The 18,397-nt window shown below is 57.1% G+C and overlaps 2 protein-coding genes across 13 annotated transcripts in view; one reads left to right on the top strand and one right to left on the bottom strand.

The window, feature by feature from the left end:
- The first annotated feature begins 739 nt into the window (after positions 1 to 739).
- Positions 740 to 6,878, top strand: MFAP2 (microfibril associated protein 2). 3 transcript variants are annotated; one of them, XM_088790222.1, is made up of 9 exons: positions 744 to 899; positions 3,216 to 3,293; positions 4,349 to 4,435; positions 4,650 to 4,676; positions 4,778 to 4,864; positions 4,993 to 5,037; positions 5,783 to 5,870; positions 6,082 to 6,155; positions 6,362 to 6,878. In XM_088790222.1, exons 2-9 carry the CDS (start codon positions 3,257 to 3,259, stop codon positions 6,463 to 6,465), a joined length of 549 nt encoding a protein of 182 aa, XP_088646348.1. In that variant the 5' UTR covers positions 744 to 899; positions 3,216 to 3,256; the 3' UTR covers positions 6,466 to 6,878. The 3 variants fall into 3 exon arrangements, with proteins under 3 accessions (XP_088646349.1, XP_088646348.1, XP_088646347.1); XM_088790221.1 differs by having other exon boundaries at positions 4,346 to 4,435; XM_088790223.1 differs by lacking the exon at positions 4,993 to 5,037 and having other exon boundaries at positions 740 to 899; positions 4,346 to 4,435.
- Positions 6,879 to 8,016: 1,138 nt separating this feature from the next.
- CROCC (ciliary rootlet coiled-coil, rootletin) overlaps positions 8,017 to 18,397 on the bottom strand; it is a 47,403-nt gene continuing 37,022 nt past the window's right edge. For 9 of the 10 annotated variants that reach the window (XM_088790214.1, XM_088790213.1, XM_088790210.1 and 6 more), the window contains 10 exons: positions 14,976 to 15,145; positions 14,754 to 14,874; positions 14,287 to 14,450; positions 12,953 to 13,168; positions 12,045 to 12,269; positions 11,469 to 11,618; positions 10,510 to 10,710; positions 10,169 to 10,300; positions 9,405 to 9,584; positions 8,017 to 8,645 (listed from right to left, as the gene is read on the bottom strand). In XM_088790214.1, coding sequence (XP_088646340.1) covers positions 8,559 to 8,645; positions 9,405 to 9,584; positions 10,169 to 10,300; positions 10,510 to 10,710; positions 11,469 to 11,618; positions 12,045 to 12,269; positions 12,953 to 13,168; positions 14,287 to 14,450; positions 14,754 to 14,874; positions 14,976 to 15,145 — 1,646 coding nt within the window. In that variant the 3' untranslated portion in view covers positions 8,017 to 8,558. The remainder of the gene's footprint in view (positions 8,646 to 9,404; positions 9,585 to 10,168; positions 10,301 to 10,509; positions 10,711 to 11,468; positions 11,619 to 12,044; positions 12,270 to 12,952; positions 13,169 to 14,286; positions 14,451 to 14,753; positions 14,875 to 14,975; positions 15,146 to 18,397) is intronic. The other variant, XM_088790209.1, reaches the window with a different exon arrangement.

The following is an 18,397-nucleotide window of genomic DNA, read 5'->3' as shown; positions in this document are numbered from 1 at the left end:
ACAGGCAAGGTTTGAGGTGGGCCGGGAAGGGCAGGGCTCACTTGGGAAGGCCCAGATTGGAGATTATTACAGAGTCCAGGCAAGAGACGGTAACTTACACCACAGTGGGGGCAGTGGACAGACTCAAAAGCTATTTTGGAGGCAGAATTAGTGGCCAGGTGCTGGATTGAATGCAGGAGCTGATGGCAGCGGATGAAGCCTGAGTAAGGTAATGTTAGATTGGTGGTGCCACGCTGAGTGGGAACACCTTTGAGGGCTAAGTCTGGGGGAGGGTCAGGAGGTAGTGGACTTAGATCCTGGTTGTATCTGAAGTGCCTTGGGGACATTCGTGGGGCCAGACCCAGTAGGCTGGAGCCCTCCAGCTGAAAAAAATGCTGGTATGGAAGCCAGGCATGGCCCAAAGATGGCTAAGGAGACCCAGAAGGCATAGCCAGAGAGGTAGGAGGAACACCAGGCCAGGGAGGGTATCCCGGAAGCTGGGAGAAGCCAGAGGGGAACGCAAGGCTTACTTCTAGCTGAGTGGCTGTGGGTGAACTACCTTTATGAACCTTGGTTTCCTTCCCTGTAAAATGGGGCAAAACACTCACCTCACCCACCTCACCACTGACTGAGGGCCAGATGTGATGGGGAGATGAGAAAGCGTTCTGCACAGTATGAAGTGTTGAGCAGACCTAACGCTGGCTCCTCAGGCGCCGCCCACTCCCCCAGGGCCGCCCCAGAAACGGGTTGAAGACCCCAGGGCGCGGCGACCCAGACGGCAGCGCTCGCGTTAGGACCCAGCGGATCCGGGGCTGGAGGGCGGGCGCCGGCCCGTCGGGGGCCAGGAGCGGGGCTCGCAGCTGGCAAAGGGGCGGCTCCAGCGGGCGGACTAGGAGCCGGCGGTGGAGTGACCCGGCCAGGTAGGCGCGGGCCTAACGGCGGAACCGGGCGGGAAGAGCTCGGGGTACCCGGGTCGCGGGCAGGGGCGTCGGAGAGCCTCCAGAGGCGGGTCCCCGACCCTGGGGGCGGCTGCCGGGGTCCCTGAACTCGGGCTGTCTGAGCAGATGCTAAGAGGGCACTTGGAAAGTTTGGGGTCGCTTTAGGCGGAGGGCTCGAGTTGCGAAGGGAGGAGAGTCCCTGTTTGGGGGGCGCCAGAGGTGGGGGCGTCGGGGATGGGGGTGGCTTTTGTTTGTTCTCCCTGGGAGGCTGGAATGTGGCGGGTGGGGTGGGGGTGTGTGGCGGGAGCGCCGGCACAGAGACGGGGAGAGACAAAGAGAGATCAGAGACTGGGAGAGCGCGCCGCAGCGCTTCCGTGGCTGATTGTTCCCAGCTGTGCGGGCCGCAACATCTGGTTTCCTCCAGCCGACCCCAGCCCGGCCTCCTGAGCTGGTAGAGCCTCCGTCTGAGTGAGAGTGGGGGCAGGGGGCTCCGAGTAGGCCCTGCCTGTGTCCCTCCCCCCGGAACCCAGAGGGGAGGGGGTCCACAGCTGTAGAAGGGGTGGGTCGTCTCCCAGGCAGGTCCTGGCCTCCCCCGCACCCCAAAAATCCATAGTGTAGAAGTGCTTGGAGATGTCCCCAGCTACAATTCATTACTCCCACTGGAGTCTCCTCTTTACAGCCACACCCCTTGCCCTGGATCCCTTCCCCCAATAAGCCTGGGCCTGGGTGCCAGACCTTCTGGGAGGAAAAGAGTCTGTGCAGGGGGCTGAGGAGCCAAGGAGGGGCTTTGGAGACTGACAGAGGCCTCTTCCCTCATACACCTCTCACTCAGGGCCTCCTCCTGAGTGGTGACAGCTTCAAGGAGCCTCACTACCACCAGCCACGGGGGACAAGGATGGGAGAGCGAGGCCCTGTGGGGAGTTGCAAGGAAGGAGCTCCAGGTCTTTCAGTCACTCCGTCCAGGAGGAGGCCAAGGGTTTTTGGAATGGGGATGGGGGGAGCCAGATGTCCCCTGCCTCTGGGGCAGCTTGTGACATGAGTCTCATCTCCTCCACCCACCCATTCCCCAGTTTCTTCACCCACCTCATCTGACTTCAGTGAAGGTTAAGGAAGGGAGTGAGATGTTACATGCATGAAATGGGCAGGGGGTCACGGAAGTCTCAGGACTGGAAGGAGGAAAAGATGCCTACGTTTCTGCTCCTTTCTTTCCCCTCTCCCTAGACTCCCCAGGGGAAATGGCAAAGTTAGGTTTCCAGTTAGCTTTCTGGAAGACCTCTCTTTGCTGTGGCAGGGAGGGGGCTTCTGGATAAATGACCCCTGTGGGCTCTTTCCCAGCCCTCCCAGCAGAAGGCTGACAGTCTGAGGTTGCCCTCCACTGAGCTGGAACTGGACGTGGGGACCTGTAGACTCTGCCAAGTCCACTGTGGGGCCAAAGGCTGGAGGCTAGACTCAAGCAGGGGTTCTTGAACTTCAAGAGCCTGGGAAAAGCTCTTATGTGTGTGTCCCCCCAAAATCACACACATAACACTTGTCATACAGTGTCAGCACCCCTAAGCTGGGTGACGTTATGGTCCCCTCCAGCGTTGCCCTTCTAGGAGCCAGAGAAACCCTCATTAGACTCCACCCTAAGTGCTTCCTGCTGCCGCAGACAAATAGACCACAGTCTCGTGAGTCTGATGGACAGCCAGGTCTTGGGAGGCCTGGCAGAAAAGGAATCTTTTGGGGGTGGGAGCCCTGCCCAGGCCTGACTCCCTTAGGGACCCTGGGGCCTATGCATGCAGTTTCCTGCCGAGCAAGGGCCCAGGCCTTCATTGGGAGCAGGTGGTGGGTTTGGCAGATGCTGCTGAGTCTGAGCTGTGATGTTAGCTGGACAGGGCTGGGGTCCCAAGGATGGGCCTGGGATCAGGGAGTCACATGATCAGTGTATTCGACACCTGGGGAGGTGCTGAACCAGAGGGTGGGTGTGGTAGTGGGTACAGAGAGTGGGGTCAGGGCTGGTGGGGGATTAGAAATGTCTCCTTACTGAGCAGGGCAGGGTAGGGTCTGTCCATTGGTCACGATCAGCCTTGGAGCCAAATTGGAGGTCTTGTCCCTTGGGACCTGAACACCCAGAGGGCCATCAGGGACAGCAGATGTCCCACCAAAGTAGTTCCCCCTTCAGATTCCCAGGCCCTCCATATGCCTGGCTTCTATTCCGAGGGCCTCCTTCTCCAGGCTGAATTCAGGGGAGCAGAGGTGGGTTCCACGGTCCTAGGTTAGTGGGCCTGGGATACAGCTTGTCCCCTCCTCTTCCTCCAGCTGTCCTCTGACACCAGCCCAGCCCGCCTCACCGTGTAGCCATGAGAGCTGCCTACCTCTTCCTGCTATTCCTGCCGGGTAAGTGGCTACTGGGGTTGGAGTGGGGGGCTCCCCTTATGTGGGTGAGAGTGAGGTTTGTGGGTGGAGAGAGCTGGCAGGGCCCTATGGACAGAACTCAGCTGCCCGGGCCCAGTGCCTCCTGCCTCCTGGACTACAGACTGGACTGGCCAGCCCCTCCCAAAGTCTGAGGCATTTCCTGGGCCCTCACCCCAACTGTCCACAGCAGCAGGCAGGCAGGATTCTGGAAAGTGGGCACACAACCAGGCTCCAGGAGTTCATGCATTTCCTCTTACTTACCGACCCTCCAGGAGCCTGTGTGCCAGACGGAGTAGGGAGCACCCCAGGCAGGGAGTCTGGAGGCCTGGGTTTTAGACCCATTTGGGGCCCAACCGCCCTATACAATCTTGACCTTAGAGGGGTCCCTGTTGGTCAAGTGAGGAATTATCAGCGGGGATCAAAAGGCCCTTCTAGGTCTAGGATGCATTCATTTAACAGATATTTTTTGAGCTCCTACTATGTGCCCAGCACTGGGCTAGGCCCTGGGGATATAGCAGTGAACCAGGCAGGGAAATCCCTGCCCTTGTGGTGCTGCCAGCGTAGGGAAGGGAGGCCAATATTATCAAGTAGACATGATAAATGTCTGATTGTGTTGAGTGCTATGATGGAAATAAACAGTAGGATGAGTTGGAGGGTGGGTGGACTAGTGAGAGCCTCTTAGCAGAGTTGAAATTTCAGTTGAGATCTGAAGGAGAAGGTAACTAGGATCATAGGCCTAAGGAGAGTCAAGTGCAAAAGCCCTGGGGCAGGCAGGAGCATGCGGAGTCCCAGGAACAGCCTGGAGGCCAGCATGGGGGAGATGGCAGGATGATGTCAGTGAGCTGACACAGGACCAGAGAGCGTAAGGGGCTTTATGGTTGAAGAAAGAGTTTGGATCCTGTGGGTCTGAAAGTCGGCTTATTGGCTCTTAGGGTTTTGCAGGCCTGCCTGACCTCTAGCTCCCCTCCCAGAAGTGCCTCAGGACCCTGCGTCCTGCCCTGCTGGGCACCCCCTCATGTTTTGCCTCCCCACAGCAGGCCTGCTGGCTCAGGGGCAATATGACCTGGACCCATTGCCACCGTTCCCAGACCACGTCCAGTATACCCACTATAGTGACCAGATCGGTAAGGCCTCGCCAAATGTCCCCCCAGGCCCTACCTCCCCTGATGTCCCCCCAGCCCTTGCCAAATCCCTTCGTGTGCACGGTTCAGCCAGGGACCGGGGAGGTAGGGTGATGGGAATCTCAGCAGGAGTGGTCCCTGGCTCACCTGTGACCTCCTTTCCCCCTGGGGCTGGGAACTAGCCTGACCCCCGTTCCATATTCATCTTTGTTTTCAGACAACCCGGACTACTATGATTATCAAGGTAAAGGGCGGGTCAGGGTAGAATGGGCAGGTGTCTGGGTGGGGGAGCCCATGGAGACCTGGGGGGCGGGGAAGGAGCAGACCCCTTATGACCTGTTGCAGAGGCGACTCTTCGGCCCCCTGAAGAACAGTTCCAGTTCCAGTCCCAGCAGCAAGTCCAACAGGAAGTCATCCCGGCCCCCACCTTTGGTAGGTCACAAGCTCTCGTCAACCCTGGGAGTAGGGGGTCTGTGCCAGGGATGGGAGAGGTGACCCCCGCATCCTGCCCTGAATAGACTTCCCTCAATGACCTCTGCTTGCCCCTTTCCTAACACTAGAGCCAGGAAATGCAGACACAGAGCCCACGGAGCCTGGGCCTCTTGGTAAGAGCTTTCCTGACAGCTGGAGAAATAAGCATGGCCCCGGAAGTTGGGGTGGAGTGGAGTGCAGCCCTGGTAGCACAGAGACAGCCAGGTTTTTTGCTCTTGCTGGGTAGGTGGTGGGGGTGGGAGGCTTGCAGATGTGCCCCAGCTTTAGGCCAGCACTCCAGGGCCCCCTAGGCAGCTCTGGGAAATCCCCCTGGGCCTGGCTGGAGACTGAGTTGGCTGCTGCCCTGGGAGGGGCCCCTGCTCCCAGACACTGGGGAGGGGCAGGGAGCATGCTGGGGGCTTCCTGGCAGCGGTGGTGCTCTGGCACGGGAGATAGGAGAGGCAGGAAGCCCAGGCTGCCCCAGCCAAGAGCCTGAGAGAGCGAGACTGGGAGGGGTCCTGTCTCCCCCTCCTGAGCTCAGGGGGGTGGTGTGTGTGCTCCTGTGAGGTTGGTTTGGACTTTTGTGACCCTGTGTGTGTGGGTGTGGATTTGTGTTTGAATTTATATGTTTGAATATATGCTTCAAGGTGTGGTTGTGAATTTGTGTATCTGTAAATACATTGTATAGAATTGGCAGCCCCAGAAAGTCCAATTTTGCGTATGCATGTGTTGGGCATGTGCGTCTAGGCTGGGCCCGGGGGTGCAGGGCATCCCTAGACCCTGAGATGAGAGGCAGGCTCCAGTGGAAAGGTTGGGGGCTGCCTCTCCAGCCCTGGGCCCCAAGCTGAAGCCCCCAGTCTGATCTCGCCTACCACCCAGACTGCCACGAGGAGCAGTACCCGTGCACCCGCCTCTACTCCATACACAAGCCCTGCAAACAGTGTCTCAACGAGGTCTGCTTCTACAGGTGAGCGTGGGCAGGGCCCTGGGGGCGGGAGAGGGAAGCAGCTCCAGCCAGCCCGGGTAGAGTTTGGGGAAAGAGTGAATCCTGAAGTTGAGCTCAACTCTGGTTGAGCCCTAGCCTGGGGGCTGCGACTCCCAGCTCCAATGCCAGGCCCTGTCCAGGCTCCCAGAGGCTGGGTGCGGGTGGGACTAACTCCCCCGGCCCTACCCCCCAGCCTCCGCCGAATGTATGTCATCAACAAGGAGATCTGTGTCCGCACAGTCTGCGCCCACGAGGAGCTCCTCAGAGGTAGGAACCCCCCCCCCCCAAGACCTTCCCCTCCCCCCGCCCACTTACCATTAATCCACATTGTCCACCCACCTGATATTTACTAAAACGTGTGTTATGTGCCCAGGGCCACTTCCAGGGGATCCTGAAATCAGGATCACCAGGGTTGGGGAGCAGTTTCCATTACCCAGCCCCACTCTGACCCCAACTCCTTCCTGCCCCAACAGCTGACCTATGTCGGGACAAGTTCTCCAAATGTGGCGTGATGGCCAGCAGCGGCCTGTGCCAATCTGTGGCAGCCTCCTGTGCCAGGAGCTGCGGGGGCTGCTAGGGTGGAGCTAGCACCCTGAGCCCTGGCCCCTCCTCGGATCTGGGGCCCTCAGGCACTGCCTGACCTGGTGCTTTTCTCCCCAGCCTGACATTCCTTTTATTCGTAACGTTAGTGGACTGCGTCTCCAGGGGTTGTGTCCGGCCCCTCCTCCAGCATATGGCTACCCCTGGGACACAACGGGGGCTCCCCACTGCCCAGTCTTTGCCCCCAGTTGGGGGGCATCCCAAGCCTCTTGGTGGAACCTGAGCCCCCGATATGCCTTCTCAATCCCTCTGAGGAGTCAGTCTCCTGAGGGCAGCTCCCTGAGGTAGGCTATGCCCCTCGCCCCAACTGGTCTGCTTGGATGTCCTACAGCCCCCGGGCATAGAACACCTCTGTTTTATACAAAATTAAAAACAAATTTTTACAAAAGATTCAGAGTCACTTTTCCAGATCAGAACACAGAGGGGGCAGCTAGTGCCTCCAACACTGCCTGTCCTCATTGAGCAGCTACCTGGCCCCTTGGGGAGAAGGGACTGTTCATATCAACGGTGGCCTGGCCTTTGCAGTCCTGGCCCTGCCTCCCCACCCACTGGCTTTAGTTCTGACCTTCCAGAAAGATGTGTGTGTGTGTGGGTTATAAACAGAAGGTTCAAGGACACAGCTTTGTCATTGTCAGGGCATGAGTTCCCCATCATCAGAGGGGTGCAAGCCAAAATGAGAGGCTACCTGTGTGGAAGCATAAGAGTGCATATAGGGTGTGAAGCAGGAGGTCAAGGTACATGGATTCTGAGATCGAGGCTTTGGGGGGAGGGGCTGGTGCCGTTTAGAGGGCAAGCCAATATAACACCTCCCTGTGACCAGCACGCAGGGACCAGGCTCTGCATGAGTGCTCAGCATACAGTCCTATTGAACCCTCCAGAAAGGCCTATGTGATGGGTCCTATAAATATCCCCACATTACGGACATGGAAACTAAACCCAGAGGCATTAAGTAACCCACCCAAGGGGCCACAGCTAGAAGTGGCAGAGCTGGGGCAGAACCTGACTCCATGGATTTGGGTAATTTCTCCTTGCAAACACTGAACACCTTCTACGTGTACTTCCTCATAACCATCCTATGGGGCAGGTTCCCATTTTACAGATGAGCAAACCGAGACTGACAGGATAAGCAGCTATGCCCAAACTCACTCAGCGGAGCCAGGCCAAGGTTCCACATTCACTCCCAGGCCTGCATTTGTTCACCAAGCTGCCTGGAAAGCCTGTCACTATCCAGAGGCTGGATCCCGTCCTGAGGAGGGGCCAGAAGGCCTCGGCTGGAAAGAGTCGAGCTGCACGGGTTGGGTCATAGCTCCAAGCTTCAACAGCCCATCTGTGAAATGGGGTGGGTGGCACTGGACCCTAGAGCCTCCCCACCCCGACATCCAGAGGTTGGTGGTAAGTGCCACACGCCTTCCTAAAGCCTCTCCACTCCCTGAGCCTGTCCCTGGGGACCCCATCCCTCTGGCCCCAGGCGTCTCCCTTCCCGTCTCCCAGGGGAACGCAGCACATTGATAGTAAAGGGACACGTCTGTACAAAACCGTTTTTAGAAAATGGGGTCTTGTTGCAAAAACACAGCAGTTTTGAACAGTTAACATTGTAAAAAGGTACAAAAATACAGGGACTCTGAACTCCAAAGAATTCCTGACAAACACTGAACTAAGGCGGAGAGATCTCTGGGAAGCCAGGGCAGAGCCTGGGTCGCTGACCCCTGCCCTAGGCCTGGGCACCCCTGTTCTTCCCCATGAGCCAGAGATTAGGGGGTCTCCCTGACCCCTGGCTTTGGCTCAGCCACTCTCAGGAGGGATCTTGTACAATCTGGAGTGGCTCATTGGTGGGCACCAAGGTGGTGGCCACAGATGGTGGGTTGCTCTGATGTTACCGGGAAGCCACAGTGGGCCTGGCCTGGCACCGAGGCCTTGCCCGGCAGAACTGCCCACCTGGCTCCTCCTCACCCCCAGGGGAGCTTTGGTGGCCCCAACAGGCCCAGTCTCTGAGTGGATTGTGCTAGTGAGGAGGTCCCCGTCCTGCCCCAGGCACGGGGCTGCTCTCCAGGACACCAGCTGGGAAGGGACTCATTTCTCCGGGGGGCCGGAGGCAGGGGAGAAGGATGCTGAGCTCCTTCGAAGCTCTTGCTGCAACTGTCCCTTCAGAGTAGACACCTGGAGAAGAAAGAGAAGGTAGGGCCAGCCCGGCCAGCCCAGGTCCTCAGTCTGATTTCAGAGAAAGGGGGGTAACTGCAGCTGGACCCCAGAAAGAACCGAATGCTGCCTTTTCCAGGAAAAAACTGGTCTCACTAAGAACCAGAGTATTTTCTCCCCTTCTCATTCTGTTCCATGGCTCAGTCAGGTATCCTTTGACTACTCAGCATCAATTTGGGGGCCACTCCATCTCCACTCACCACTCAGGCCCGGCCCTAGCCTGACCAGGGGTGGACCTGTGGCCCAGGCTGGCCCTGCAGACATACTGGTCAGGGACGATCAGGAAGGGGCATCCCCGCGACTTTGGCTGTTGCTCTAAGAGAAAGACCACCTCTCTCCTCTGGGATCGAGGGTTGTTGGGATACCCTGAAATCTGGAGCTACTGAGGCCACCTGTGCCACCCAGGGAGAGGGCCTGCCTGGGCATGGGCCAGAGGCGAGCAGAGCCATGGCAAAGGAACTGAGTTCCAAGGACCACTTGAACCCGTGTCTGCCATGGCTGACACCAGCATAGATCCACCAGACCGTTCCCGTGATGGGTGCCATTGACTTTATACCCAAAAGGTCACATTCAGCCCTCTTCCCCTTCTCCCCCTCTCCCTCCCCTTCCTCCTCGAGGTTCACACTCCCATCCTGGCCCAGACTCCCAAGGGAGGGGCAGGGGGAGTCCTGCTGGTTCTGCAGCCCCGGGGAGGGCCGGAGCCCCGTCAGACCTGAGTACCTGCTCCTCCAGCCCACGCACCCTCTGCCGGTGGGCCCGCTCCCTCGCCTCCAGGGTGCGTTCCGTCTGCACCTGGGCACTGCGCAGGCGCTCCACCTCCTGCTGCAGCTCCAACTGCTGCTGCTCCTCCACCTCCAGCCGGACGGGGCTATGGTCCTGCTCCAGTGCCACCACCTGGGCCTGCAGGAGAGGCCGTTAGTCGGGGCCTGGCCCTGTGTGTGCATGTATGTGTATGTGCAAGGGGGTGTCGGGCACCCCAGGGTAGGAGCCTGAAGGCCCCTGGGGCAAAGCCAGTGCAGGCAGTGGATGCAGGAGAGATCCTTGCTTGTCCCTGAGCCCCTGGCCCTCCTGGCCTGCATGTTAGGGTACCCAGACAGGCACGTGTGTACACACACATACACAGGCCCATATGCATACAGGCACAAAAGCAAGCATGTAAATACCTGTGTTTACACGGATGCAGGCATATGTGCAAAAGCCCAATAACTCCTACATACACCTACATACATGCCTCTATGTGTATGTGCAAGGCATGTACACACTCATGCCTCTACATGGCTGCAACACATGAACACAGGCTCACGTGCTAACCAGCCATTAGCATCTCTCTTCTCTCTGCTTTGGGCCGCCCCCTCCAGAGTCTGGGCTGGTGGGTTGTGAGGCTGGGGGCCCTGGGCTGACTATCAGTAACTCCTGGGACTGACTGCCTGGCACTCAGCCTGGGGTGGGGGTGGGGTCCAGGGCTGGTTGGGCAGGCGCAGGACCTCCAGCAGCTGGATCTGCCTCTGGGCCTCGGCGAGCTCCAGTTCTGCCCCTGTGAGCGTGCGGTCCAAGCGGCCCTTCTCTGCACTCAGCCGCACTGTGTCCTCATGGCTGCGAAGCTTCTCCCGCTCCACCTAGGTGGGGAGAGCAGGAGGGGAGCAGGGTGCCCAGGAAGGAGGGGGGTCTGGGGAGGGGGAGGAGCTCAGGGAGGGGTGTTAGGGTAGAGGCAGCAGGACCAGGGGTCCGGGGACCCAAGGCCCCCAGACCCTAGGGACATGCAGTTAGGACCAACCATGGCTAGGACCCGGAGGCAGTGCGGGGAGGACCCTGGGGAGCAGCCTACCTTGTCCAGTGTCTTTTTGAGCGCAAGCCGGTCCTTCTCCAGCCGCAGGGCTGACCGCTCCACCTCCCGCTTCTCGGCCTCCAGCTGAGCCAACCCACGCTGCAGGCCTCCCAGGCGCTCCTGCAACAGCTGCCGCTCGTCCTGCAGCTTCTGGACCTTGTGCAGGGCTGCAGCCTCAGCCTCTTGTCGCTGCCGCAGCACCTGCAGCAGAAGCCAGCAAGTCCCTAACCATCCAGGCCTCAGTGTGCACGTCTGACGCTTGGGCAGGACGATGCTACTCTAGTCTGCTGTGCCCGCTCACTCGGCGAGGTGACTGTGAGGGCTGCACCAGGGCACCATCACCTGAGGCCAGACAGCTGTCCTCTCTGCCCCTCAGTTTCTTTTTTTAAAATTTCATTTTATTTATTTTTAATTGGGGAATATTTGGGGACAGTGTGTTTCTCCAGGGCCCATCAGCGCCAAGTCGTTGTCCTTCAATCTAGTTGTGGAGGGCGCAGCTCAGCTCCAAGTCCAGTCGCCGTTTTCAATCTTTAGTTGCAGAGGGCACAGCCCACCATCCCATGTGGGAATTGAACCGGCAACCTTGTTGTTGAGAGCTTGCGCTCTAACCAGCTGAGCCATCCGGCCGCCCCTCCGGCAGTTCAGCGGCAGCTCGTTGTCTTCAATCTAGTTGTGGAGGGCGCAGCTCACTGGTCCATGTGGGAACTGAATCGGCGACCCTATTGTTCAGAGCTCACGCTCTAACCAACTGAGCCATCCGGCCACCCCTCTGGGCCTGTTTCTTCATCTCTATAATGAGGGTACCATGCTTCATTCCTGGGCCCATGGGTTGTGGGGGTTCCTTCTCCCAAGAGGCTGAGAACTGGGTTTGGATAAGGTTGAGATAGGTGGGAAGGTGCCCACCCCACCCCGTGAGTCTCAGAGTCCTGGGAACGGAAGGGTCTCACACTGGTCCTCACCTCCTGCAGCTGTTGCAGCTGGCCCTCAGCTTCCACCCGCTGCAGCTCCAGGTCTGCCAGCTCGCCCCGCATTGTCTGCACCTGCTCGCCCAGGGAGCTGTTCTGCTTCCGGGCCTCAGACAGCGCCTGCCGAGCAGCCTCCAGCCGTTCCTGGGAGATGGGAGTTGATGGTGCCAGGCTGGCTTGGGAGCCCTGAGGCAAAGGGCTCTCCGCTACTCTGTACCTCAGGCCAGACTCACAGCCCATACAACAGGTAGTCATCTCACCTGGAGGGTGAGCCAGACAGCAGGTACCCACTGACTTGCATAAGGTGGAGACCCCTCAGACCGGAACTCTCCTCTGGATCCCTCCAAACCTATACTGGTAGGCTGTTCTCTTTTTGCCCCCTAGAACCTCCTCTCATTGGCTGATGCTTTTATTAGGCCCTCCTCTCCCTCACTGATTGGCTTCTTTAGAAACACCCAGGGTTTCCAACTAACTGCCCATTGGCTGGCTCTCTCCCAGTCCCTCCAAGCCTGCCCTGTTGACTCACTCTCTCACTGGGTCCACAAGCAGACAGATCCGGAATCCCCATACCTGGAGCACTTGGCGGTCATGTTCACAGGCCTTCAGGGCCTTCTGCAGTTGCAGATTTTTGTCCTGGGTGCTGGTGAGGCTGGCACTGTTCTGGGCCAGGGCCTCCGTTAGACCCTGCACTTTGTCACGCAGGGCGCCTTCGCTCTCCTCCATCTTGGCCAAGGCCCCGCTCAGCCGGTCCACTGTCAGCTGCAGAGTCCCCGCCTTCACCTCACTGTCTGCCACCTGGCAGGAGAGCAGACCAGGCGGTAAAGTGGCTGTGCTCTCGTGGTCTCCAGAAAAACATCCAACCCAACCCAAGCTAATCCCACCTCTCTCTAGGCCTTCATCACTGATCCTCATTGTTCCCATGTGCTCCTACTGGCTCAGCCTACTGCCACCGAGGCCCTGTCCCACTGCTGGTTAACTACTCTCACCCAAAGCGTCATCAACCTGGTTGTCTCAGACCCTGTGGTCTCCTCCCTGTTCTCATTCCCCTCTCCTCCCTGCTACGGAGGAGAAAGGGTAGGTACCAAAACCCTGGAATTTTCGGTGTTCTTGACGTTGGTGGGTGGCTGTGCAGGGCTAGCAGAATTACTGAACATTCCAGTTAGAGATGAGCTTCCTGGCAGCCAAGGCAAGAGGGGAAATGAGCGAAATCTACGTCTCTAATTTGTCCCACATGTTTCCTATGAATACAGATTGTCATCAGCAAGTCCTAAATTCTAATTTTGGCTCTGCATCTTATTAGCTACGTGATCTTGGGCGATGACATCATCTTCCTGAGCCTCCATTCATCTATCAGTGAAATGACAATGATGATAAACATTGCCTCACGGGGCTGCTGGCTGGGAGGATTCCGTAGTCCCTGTAAAGCACTTGGCACTGGGCCTACAGATGAGGAGCCTCCAGTGGGGGAGGGGACCCACCTGTCTCTGCAGGGAGTCCACCCGATCCTGTAGGGCCTGGGCCTGGGCCTCACGGTCGCTCAGGCCCAGGCGGCTGCGCTGCAGTTCCCCCTCGAGCGAGCGCCGCTGCAGCTCAAGCTTGATGGTGCGGCTCTCAGAGGCGTCCAGTACCTCCTTCAGGCGCCGCTTGTCACTCTCCAGCTTTAACTCGTTGGCCTTCATCTTGCTGATCTTCTCCTGTGGGTGGGGGAGGGCTCAGGCCCCAGATGTCCAGCCCACCCCACACCTTCCACATCCCTCTGGAACCCTTCGGAGAAAGTGGGGAGCAGTCTAGAAGCTGCAAGTGTGTCCTGAGTTGATTCGGGCAGGAGCCCTGGGCTCTGCTGGGTTTTAGGGGATGATGCTCCTGCTTCCCCAGCATGGAGTCAGACGATGAAGGAGGCTTGGGGAGAGGGGAGAGAATAGGAAAACAGACTGGGGTCCTTCCATCCCTGTTACCACCCTGGAGACAGGACGGGGCGAGGGGGTGTTCTTACAACAGCCTCCCCAGGCCTGGCCCCTCTCCTGCCTGCTCAGAGCCCCAACCCTGCCATGTCTACACCTGGCAGCCCCACTCTGGCTCCTGCCCAGCTTTGTTCCTGGCCTCCTCTTGCGGCCCCTGCGGCTGGGCCCAAGGCCAGAGCTGGAGCCGCAGACACAACAACCCAGCTCAAGCTCGGCCTAGAGCCAGAGGCAGGGGGTGGGCTGTACAGGCAGCAATGGAGGGCCAGGGGAGGAAAGCGGGGAAGGGAGGGAAATCTGTGGCTGCAAGAAGGGCTCATATCTTTGGCAGCCTGGACTGTCACCACCAGGGCCTGTGCTTCCTGACACACACACACACACACACACACACACACACACACGCGCGCGCGCGCGCGTCCCCCAAACACAAAACCCCCAGAACATCACTCATGTGGCTACACAGAGATGAAGGAAACAGAGGTCCCCTGAGGACCGCCTATGTGTGGAGAGCTTATGTGCATCACCTCTGTAAGATAATTATCGGTCTCCCACTTTTACAGACGAGGAAAATAAGATTCAGGCAGCTAATAAGCAGCAGGGTTAGGCTTGAACCCAGGTGTGTCAGGTTCAAAAGCCCAGCTCTTTTCTTCTGTAGCTTAGTGACCTCAACGTAGAACAAGATGATGGACTCTGAACATGCTTTTGGAGAAAGAGTCACAGGCTGGTCCCTTCAGTGGGTGCTGAGAGATAAACCCAGGCAGACAGAAACAGATGCACACAGTAGGACTTACAAACATCCATTCAGGCAAGCACAGATTCCCACCTCGCCCCGCTGGTCCTCAGCTCCTGCCTACCTGGTTGGCACGGAGCTCACTCTCAGTGGTCTGCAGGCTCCTCTCCAGGGCGGCCACCTGGTCCAGCGCAGCCCGGAGCTCCCGCTCACTGCGACGCACGCTCTCCTCCTGCAGGGCCAGCTCCGCCTGGGCCCCACTCAGCCGCCCATCCACGGTGCGCCGGGCTGTGGACCCACCCCGGGTGTCAGGCCTGGCCAGGCACAGCCCCAAGGACTGAACCAGGCCACAAAATGCTGCCCTGTCTCCCACCCACCACAGGGCCTGGCTTTCTGAGTCCTTGAGGATCTGTGGGTTTGGACATGGGGTAGGGCTGACCAGGGATGGCCCCCCAGAGAAGACAGCCCCTGACTCAGGTCACAGTGGCCAGGGCAGGGATGCAGGAGCCACGCAGGGCAACCCCACAGCCTCCCACTTTAGATGCTAAGAGTACGAGAGAGCAAAGCAAGGACCCAGGGGGTCACACTCACCTTCCTCACTTTGGGCCATAGCCTTCTGCAGCTGCCTTGCTCGCGAGGTTGCACTGTCCCTCTCGGCCTCCATCTCAGCCAGCTGGTGACTCAGGGCACTCGTCTGGGCCCGAAGCTCATCCTGCAGCCCCAATATCGGGGGAGAGGGAAGACCGCTGCTCTGACAAGCTGCAGCCTCTCAGCCACCCGGTTCCCTAACCAGTCACTCATACCCAGCCTCACCCGTTCTCTCTGGGCGCTCCGCAGCTCCTGTATGAATTCCCGGAGGGCCCCCCGCACCGCCTCCGGCTCCAGGTCTGGAGACGTCGGGGAGGTAGCAGGTCGTGGGGATGGTGGCTCAGATCCAGGGCTGTGTTCCAAGGGGCTGGGGCTGCTGAGCCCTTCCCCACTTCCTAGAGGAGGAGATGTACTCAGGGAGGGAGCCACTGGCCTCTTCTGCCAGGATGGTGCCGGCAGGGTCTTAATGCATCCCCCCGTCCCTGCTGTACCCCATGAGCGTCCCACAGCACAAATCGGGTCCCCTCGCGCTCCTGCCCCACCCCTCACCGGCCCCCACAGCCCTCAGAGTCAAGGCAACTTCCTTGCTATCACTTAGAGGCCGTGTCCTCACCCCAGCATCAGCCTCTCACCCTTTACCAGCTGGCCACTCCGCATCACCCTTAGCTCCCATGTTCTGGGACATTCCCTCTTCCAGCACCAGGGCCTTTATACATGCTGTCCTGTTTTCTCCCCATAGCTTCTTTGCCTGGACCATTCATTTAGGCCTAAATGTAAAGACCGCTCCCCAGACACCTCCCTGGCCCCAGGCCTCACTGGGGTGAGCTCACCCAACCCACATGGAGCTCTGATGTCTGCTCCCTGCCCGGACCACAAGTGCCACAAGGGCTGTGTCCCGACACTCCATTACTTCAACATCTCCTTGTACTGAGTGCTGGCACTGGGCCAATGATTTCCCTACATCGCCTCACTTCATCCTCACAGTAATTTCCTGAGAGGTAAGGTAAGGACCAATTCCTCCCTTCATAGGCTGGGCGGGAACAAAGCAGTTACTTGGTCTCAAAGATGGGATGATGGGAACAGAGGCGGGAGGGGGCAGGGTGAACAGAGACACCTAGAGGTCAACATCGGAACTGCATGACCGGGTTCAGCCTGTTAGCATTCCTTTAGCATTCTCCTGCCTCTGCCAAGTAATACCCAAATTGTCGCACAGCACGCAAGGGACCCGCAGCAGGGGATCCATCCCCTCAGGGTAAAAGCCAACACTCTTGTAGTGGCCTGCAAGGACGTTTTGTGTGTTTTTTTAATTGGGGAATATTGGGGAACAGTGTTTTTCTAGGGCCCATCAGCTCCAAGTCATTGTCCTTCAATCTAGTTGTGGAGGGTGCAACTCAGCTCGAAGTCCAGTTGCTGTTTTCAATCTTTAGTTGCAGGAGGCACAGCCCACCATCCCATGCGGGAATTGAACCAGCAAGCTTTTTATTAAGATCTCACGCTCTAACCAACAGAGCCATCCTGCTGCCCCTCTGGGAGCTCAGCGGCAGCTCGTTGTCTTGGATCTAGTTGTGAAGGACGCAGCCCCCTGGCCCATGTGGGAATTGAACCGGCGACCCTGTTGTTCAGAGCTCGCGCTCTAACTAACTGAGCCATCTGGGTGCCCCTGCAAGGACTTCTTGAGCAGGTCCTTTGACCCCATGCCCTCACCCCCCCCTCCTCTCACCTTGCTCACTACACTCCAGCTACTGCTGCCGGTGTTGTTCCAGGACAGAGGTACTTCCCTCAGGGCTCTTGCACTTGTCCTCAGACTCTCTTTTCGCATTCTTCCCTTACCTATCACCTCCTCAGTGAGGCTCTCCCTGTCTCCCCCACAAACACCCCTAGTACACCCTGCCTTTGCCTTATCTTTAAAAAAATTTTTAAATCTGATTGGTGTCCTTACAAAAGGGGAAATTTGGACACGCACTCAAGAAGATCATGCGAAGACTGGAGTTATGCCGTCATGAGCCAAGGAACTACCAGAAGCTAGGAGGCCTGGAAAAGGTCCTTCCCTCGCACCTTCAAAGGGAACATGGCCCTGCCCACACCTGTATCTTGGTCTTCTGGCCTCCAGAAGCATGAGACCTAAATTTCTGTTGCTTAAGACACTGTTTATGGTACTTTGTTAGGGCAGTTCCAGCACACTAATACACTCTCAGACAAAACTCTGTACCCATTAAGCAGGAACTCCCAATTCCCCACTCCCCCAGCCCCTGGTAACCTCTAATCTACTTTCTGTCTCTATGAATTTGTCTGTTCTAGATATTTCATATAGGTAGAATCATACTATATTTGTCCTTTTGTGACTGCCTTATTTCACTTAGCATAATGTTGTCAAGGTTCCCCCATGTTGCAGCATGTGTCAGAATGTCCTTCCATTTTAAGGCTGAATACTGTTCCTTTGTATGGATACACCACATTTTTGTTTATTCATTCATCTGTCTACAGACACTGGTTGCGTCCACCTTTTGGCTATCATGACTAAAGCTGCTTATGGTCCAGTCCCTGTTTTCAATTCTTTTGGGACTATACCTAGGGGTAGAATTGTTGGGTCATGTGGTAATTCTAAGTTTAACTTTTTGAGGAATTGCCAAACTATTTTCCACAGTGGCTGCACCATTTTACATTCTCACCAGCAATGTCCCTTGACTTATTTTTCCTTACCTATTTTCCAGCCCTTACCACCACCCAATACATTCTATATTTCATTTATATATCACCTTTCTTATCTATTTCCATGCCTAGACTACCAACGCCATAAAAGCAGAAACGCTTGTCAATTTTACTGTGCCATCCCTATTGCTTAAATTGTAGTTGGCACATTGTAGGTGCTTAATAAAGTAATTGAATGAATGCATGTGATCCTGGAAGCTGAATCTGCAGATTTGAAAAGGCAATGACTCAATATCCCATAGTGCATTTCACACAGTTCTAAAATTCCACAGGTTCTATTCTAAGTCCTAGGAATCAAGATGTGACTGTTAGGCTGAGACAAGATGAATGCTCCCTAAAGGGGTGCTCAAACGCCCTTAAGCACAGGGCTGATTTTCCCAGTGTCATTCATGGGGCCTTGGGAGCAGGTGGAGCTGGGAGATTTCTGAAGGTGTTCCTAAGAGGGGTGTTGGGTTGGATGTGTATCTGTCTGGGGAGATATCAGGGTCAGAAGCCTGGTATGAACGGGGGTGGATCCAGGATGGTAGACTGAAGATGGGGTGCTGATGGAGAGAGGGTGGGGTCAATTATAGAGCATGGAGGCTCAAAGACTTGGAGGAGTTAGGAGCATCAAGAAGAGGCTCCCGGGCAGCCGGTTAGCTCAGTTGGTTAGAGCGCGGTGCTCTTAACAAGGCTGCCCGTTCAATCACCACATGGGCCACTGTGAGCTGCGCCCTCCACCACTAGACTGAAACAACTACTTGACTTGGAACTGTTGGGTCCTGGAAAAACACACTTAAAATAAATAAAAGTTTAAAACCAAAAAAGGGGGGGGTTCCTTCCATCCCACCACCCCCCTTTAAGAAGAAAAGACCTTTAAAAAACAAATTTAAAAAAAAACGAATTCCCTGGAAGACAGGATTCGAAAGGGAGGAGCCTCGGTGAGGGGACAGAGTTAA

The sequence above is a fragment of the Rhinolophus sinicus genome, chromosome 14, assembly GCF_057876585.1.
Source record: "Rhinolophus sinicus isolate RSI-liver-muscle chromosome 14, RSI-T2T, whole genome shotgun sequence".
NCBI lineage: Eukaryota > Metazoa > Chordata > Mammalia > Chiroptera > Rhinolophidae > Rhinolophus > Rhinolophus sinicus.
The sequence above is the reverse complement of the archived record's forward strand: the minus strand, read 5'-3'. Positions and strand labels throughout refer to the sequence as shown.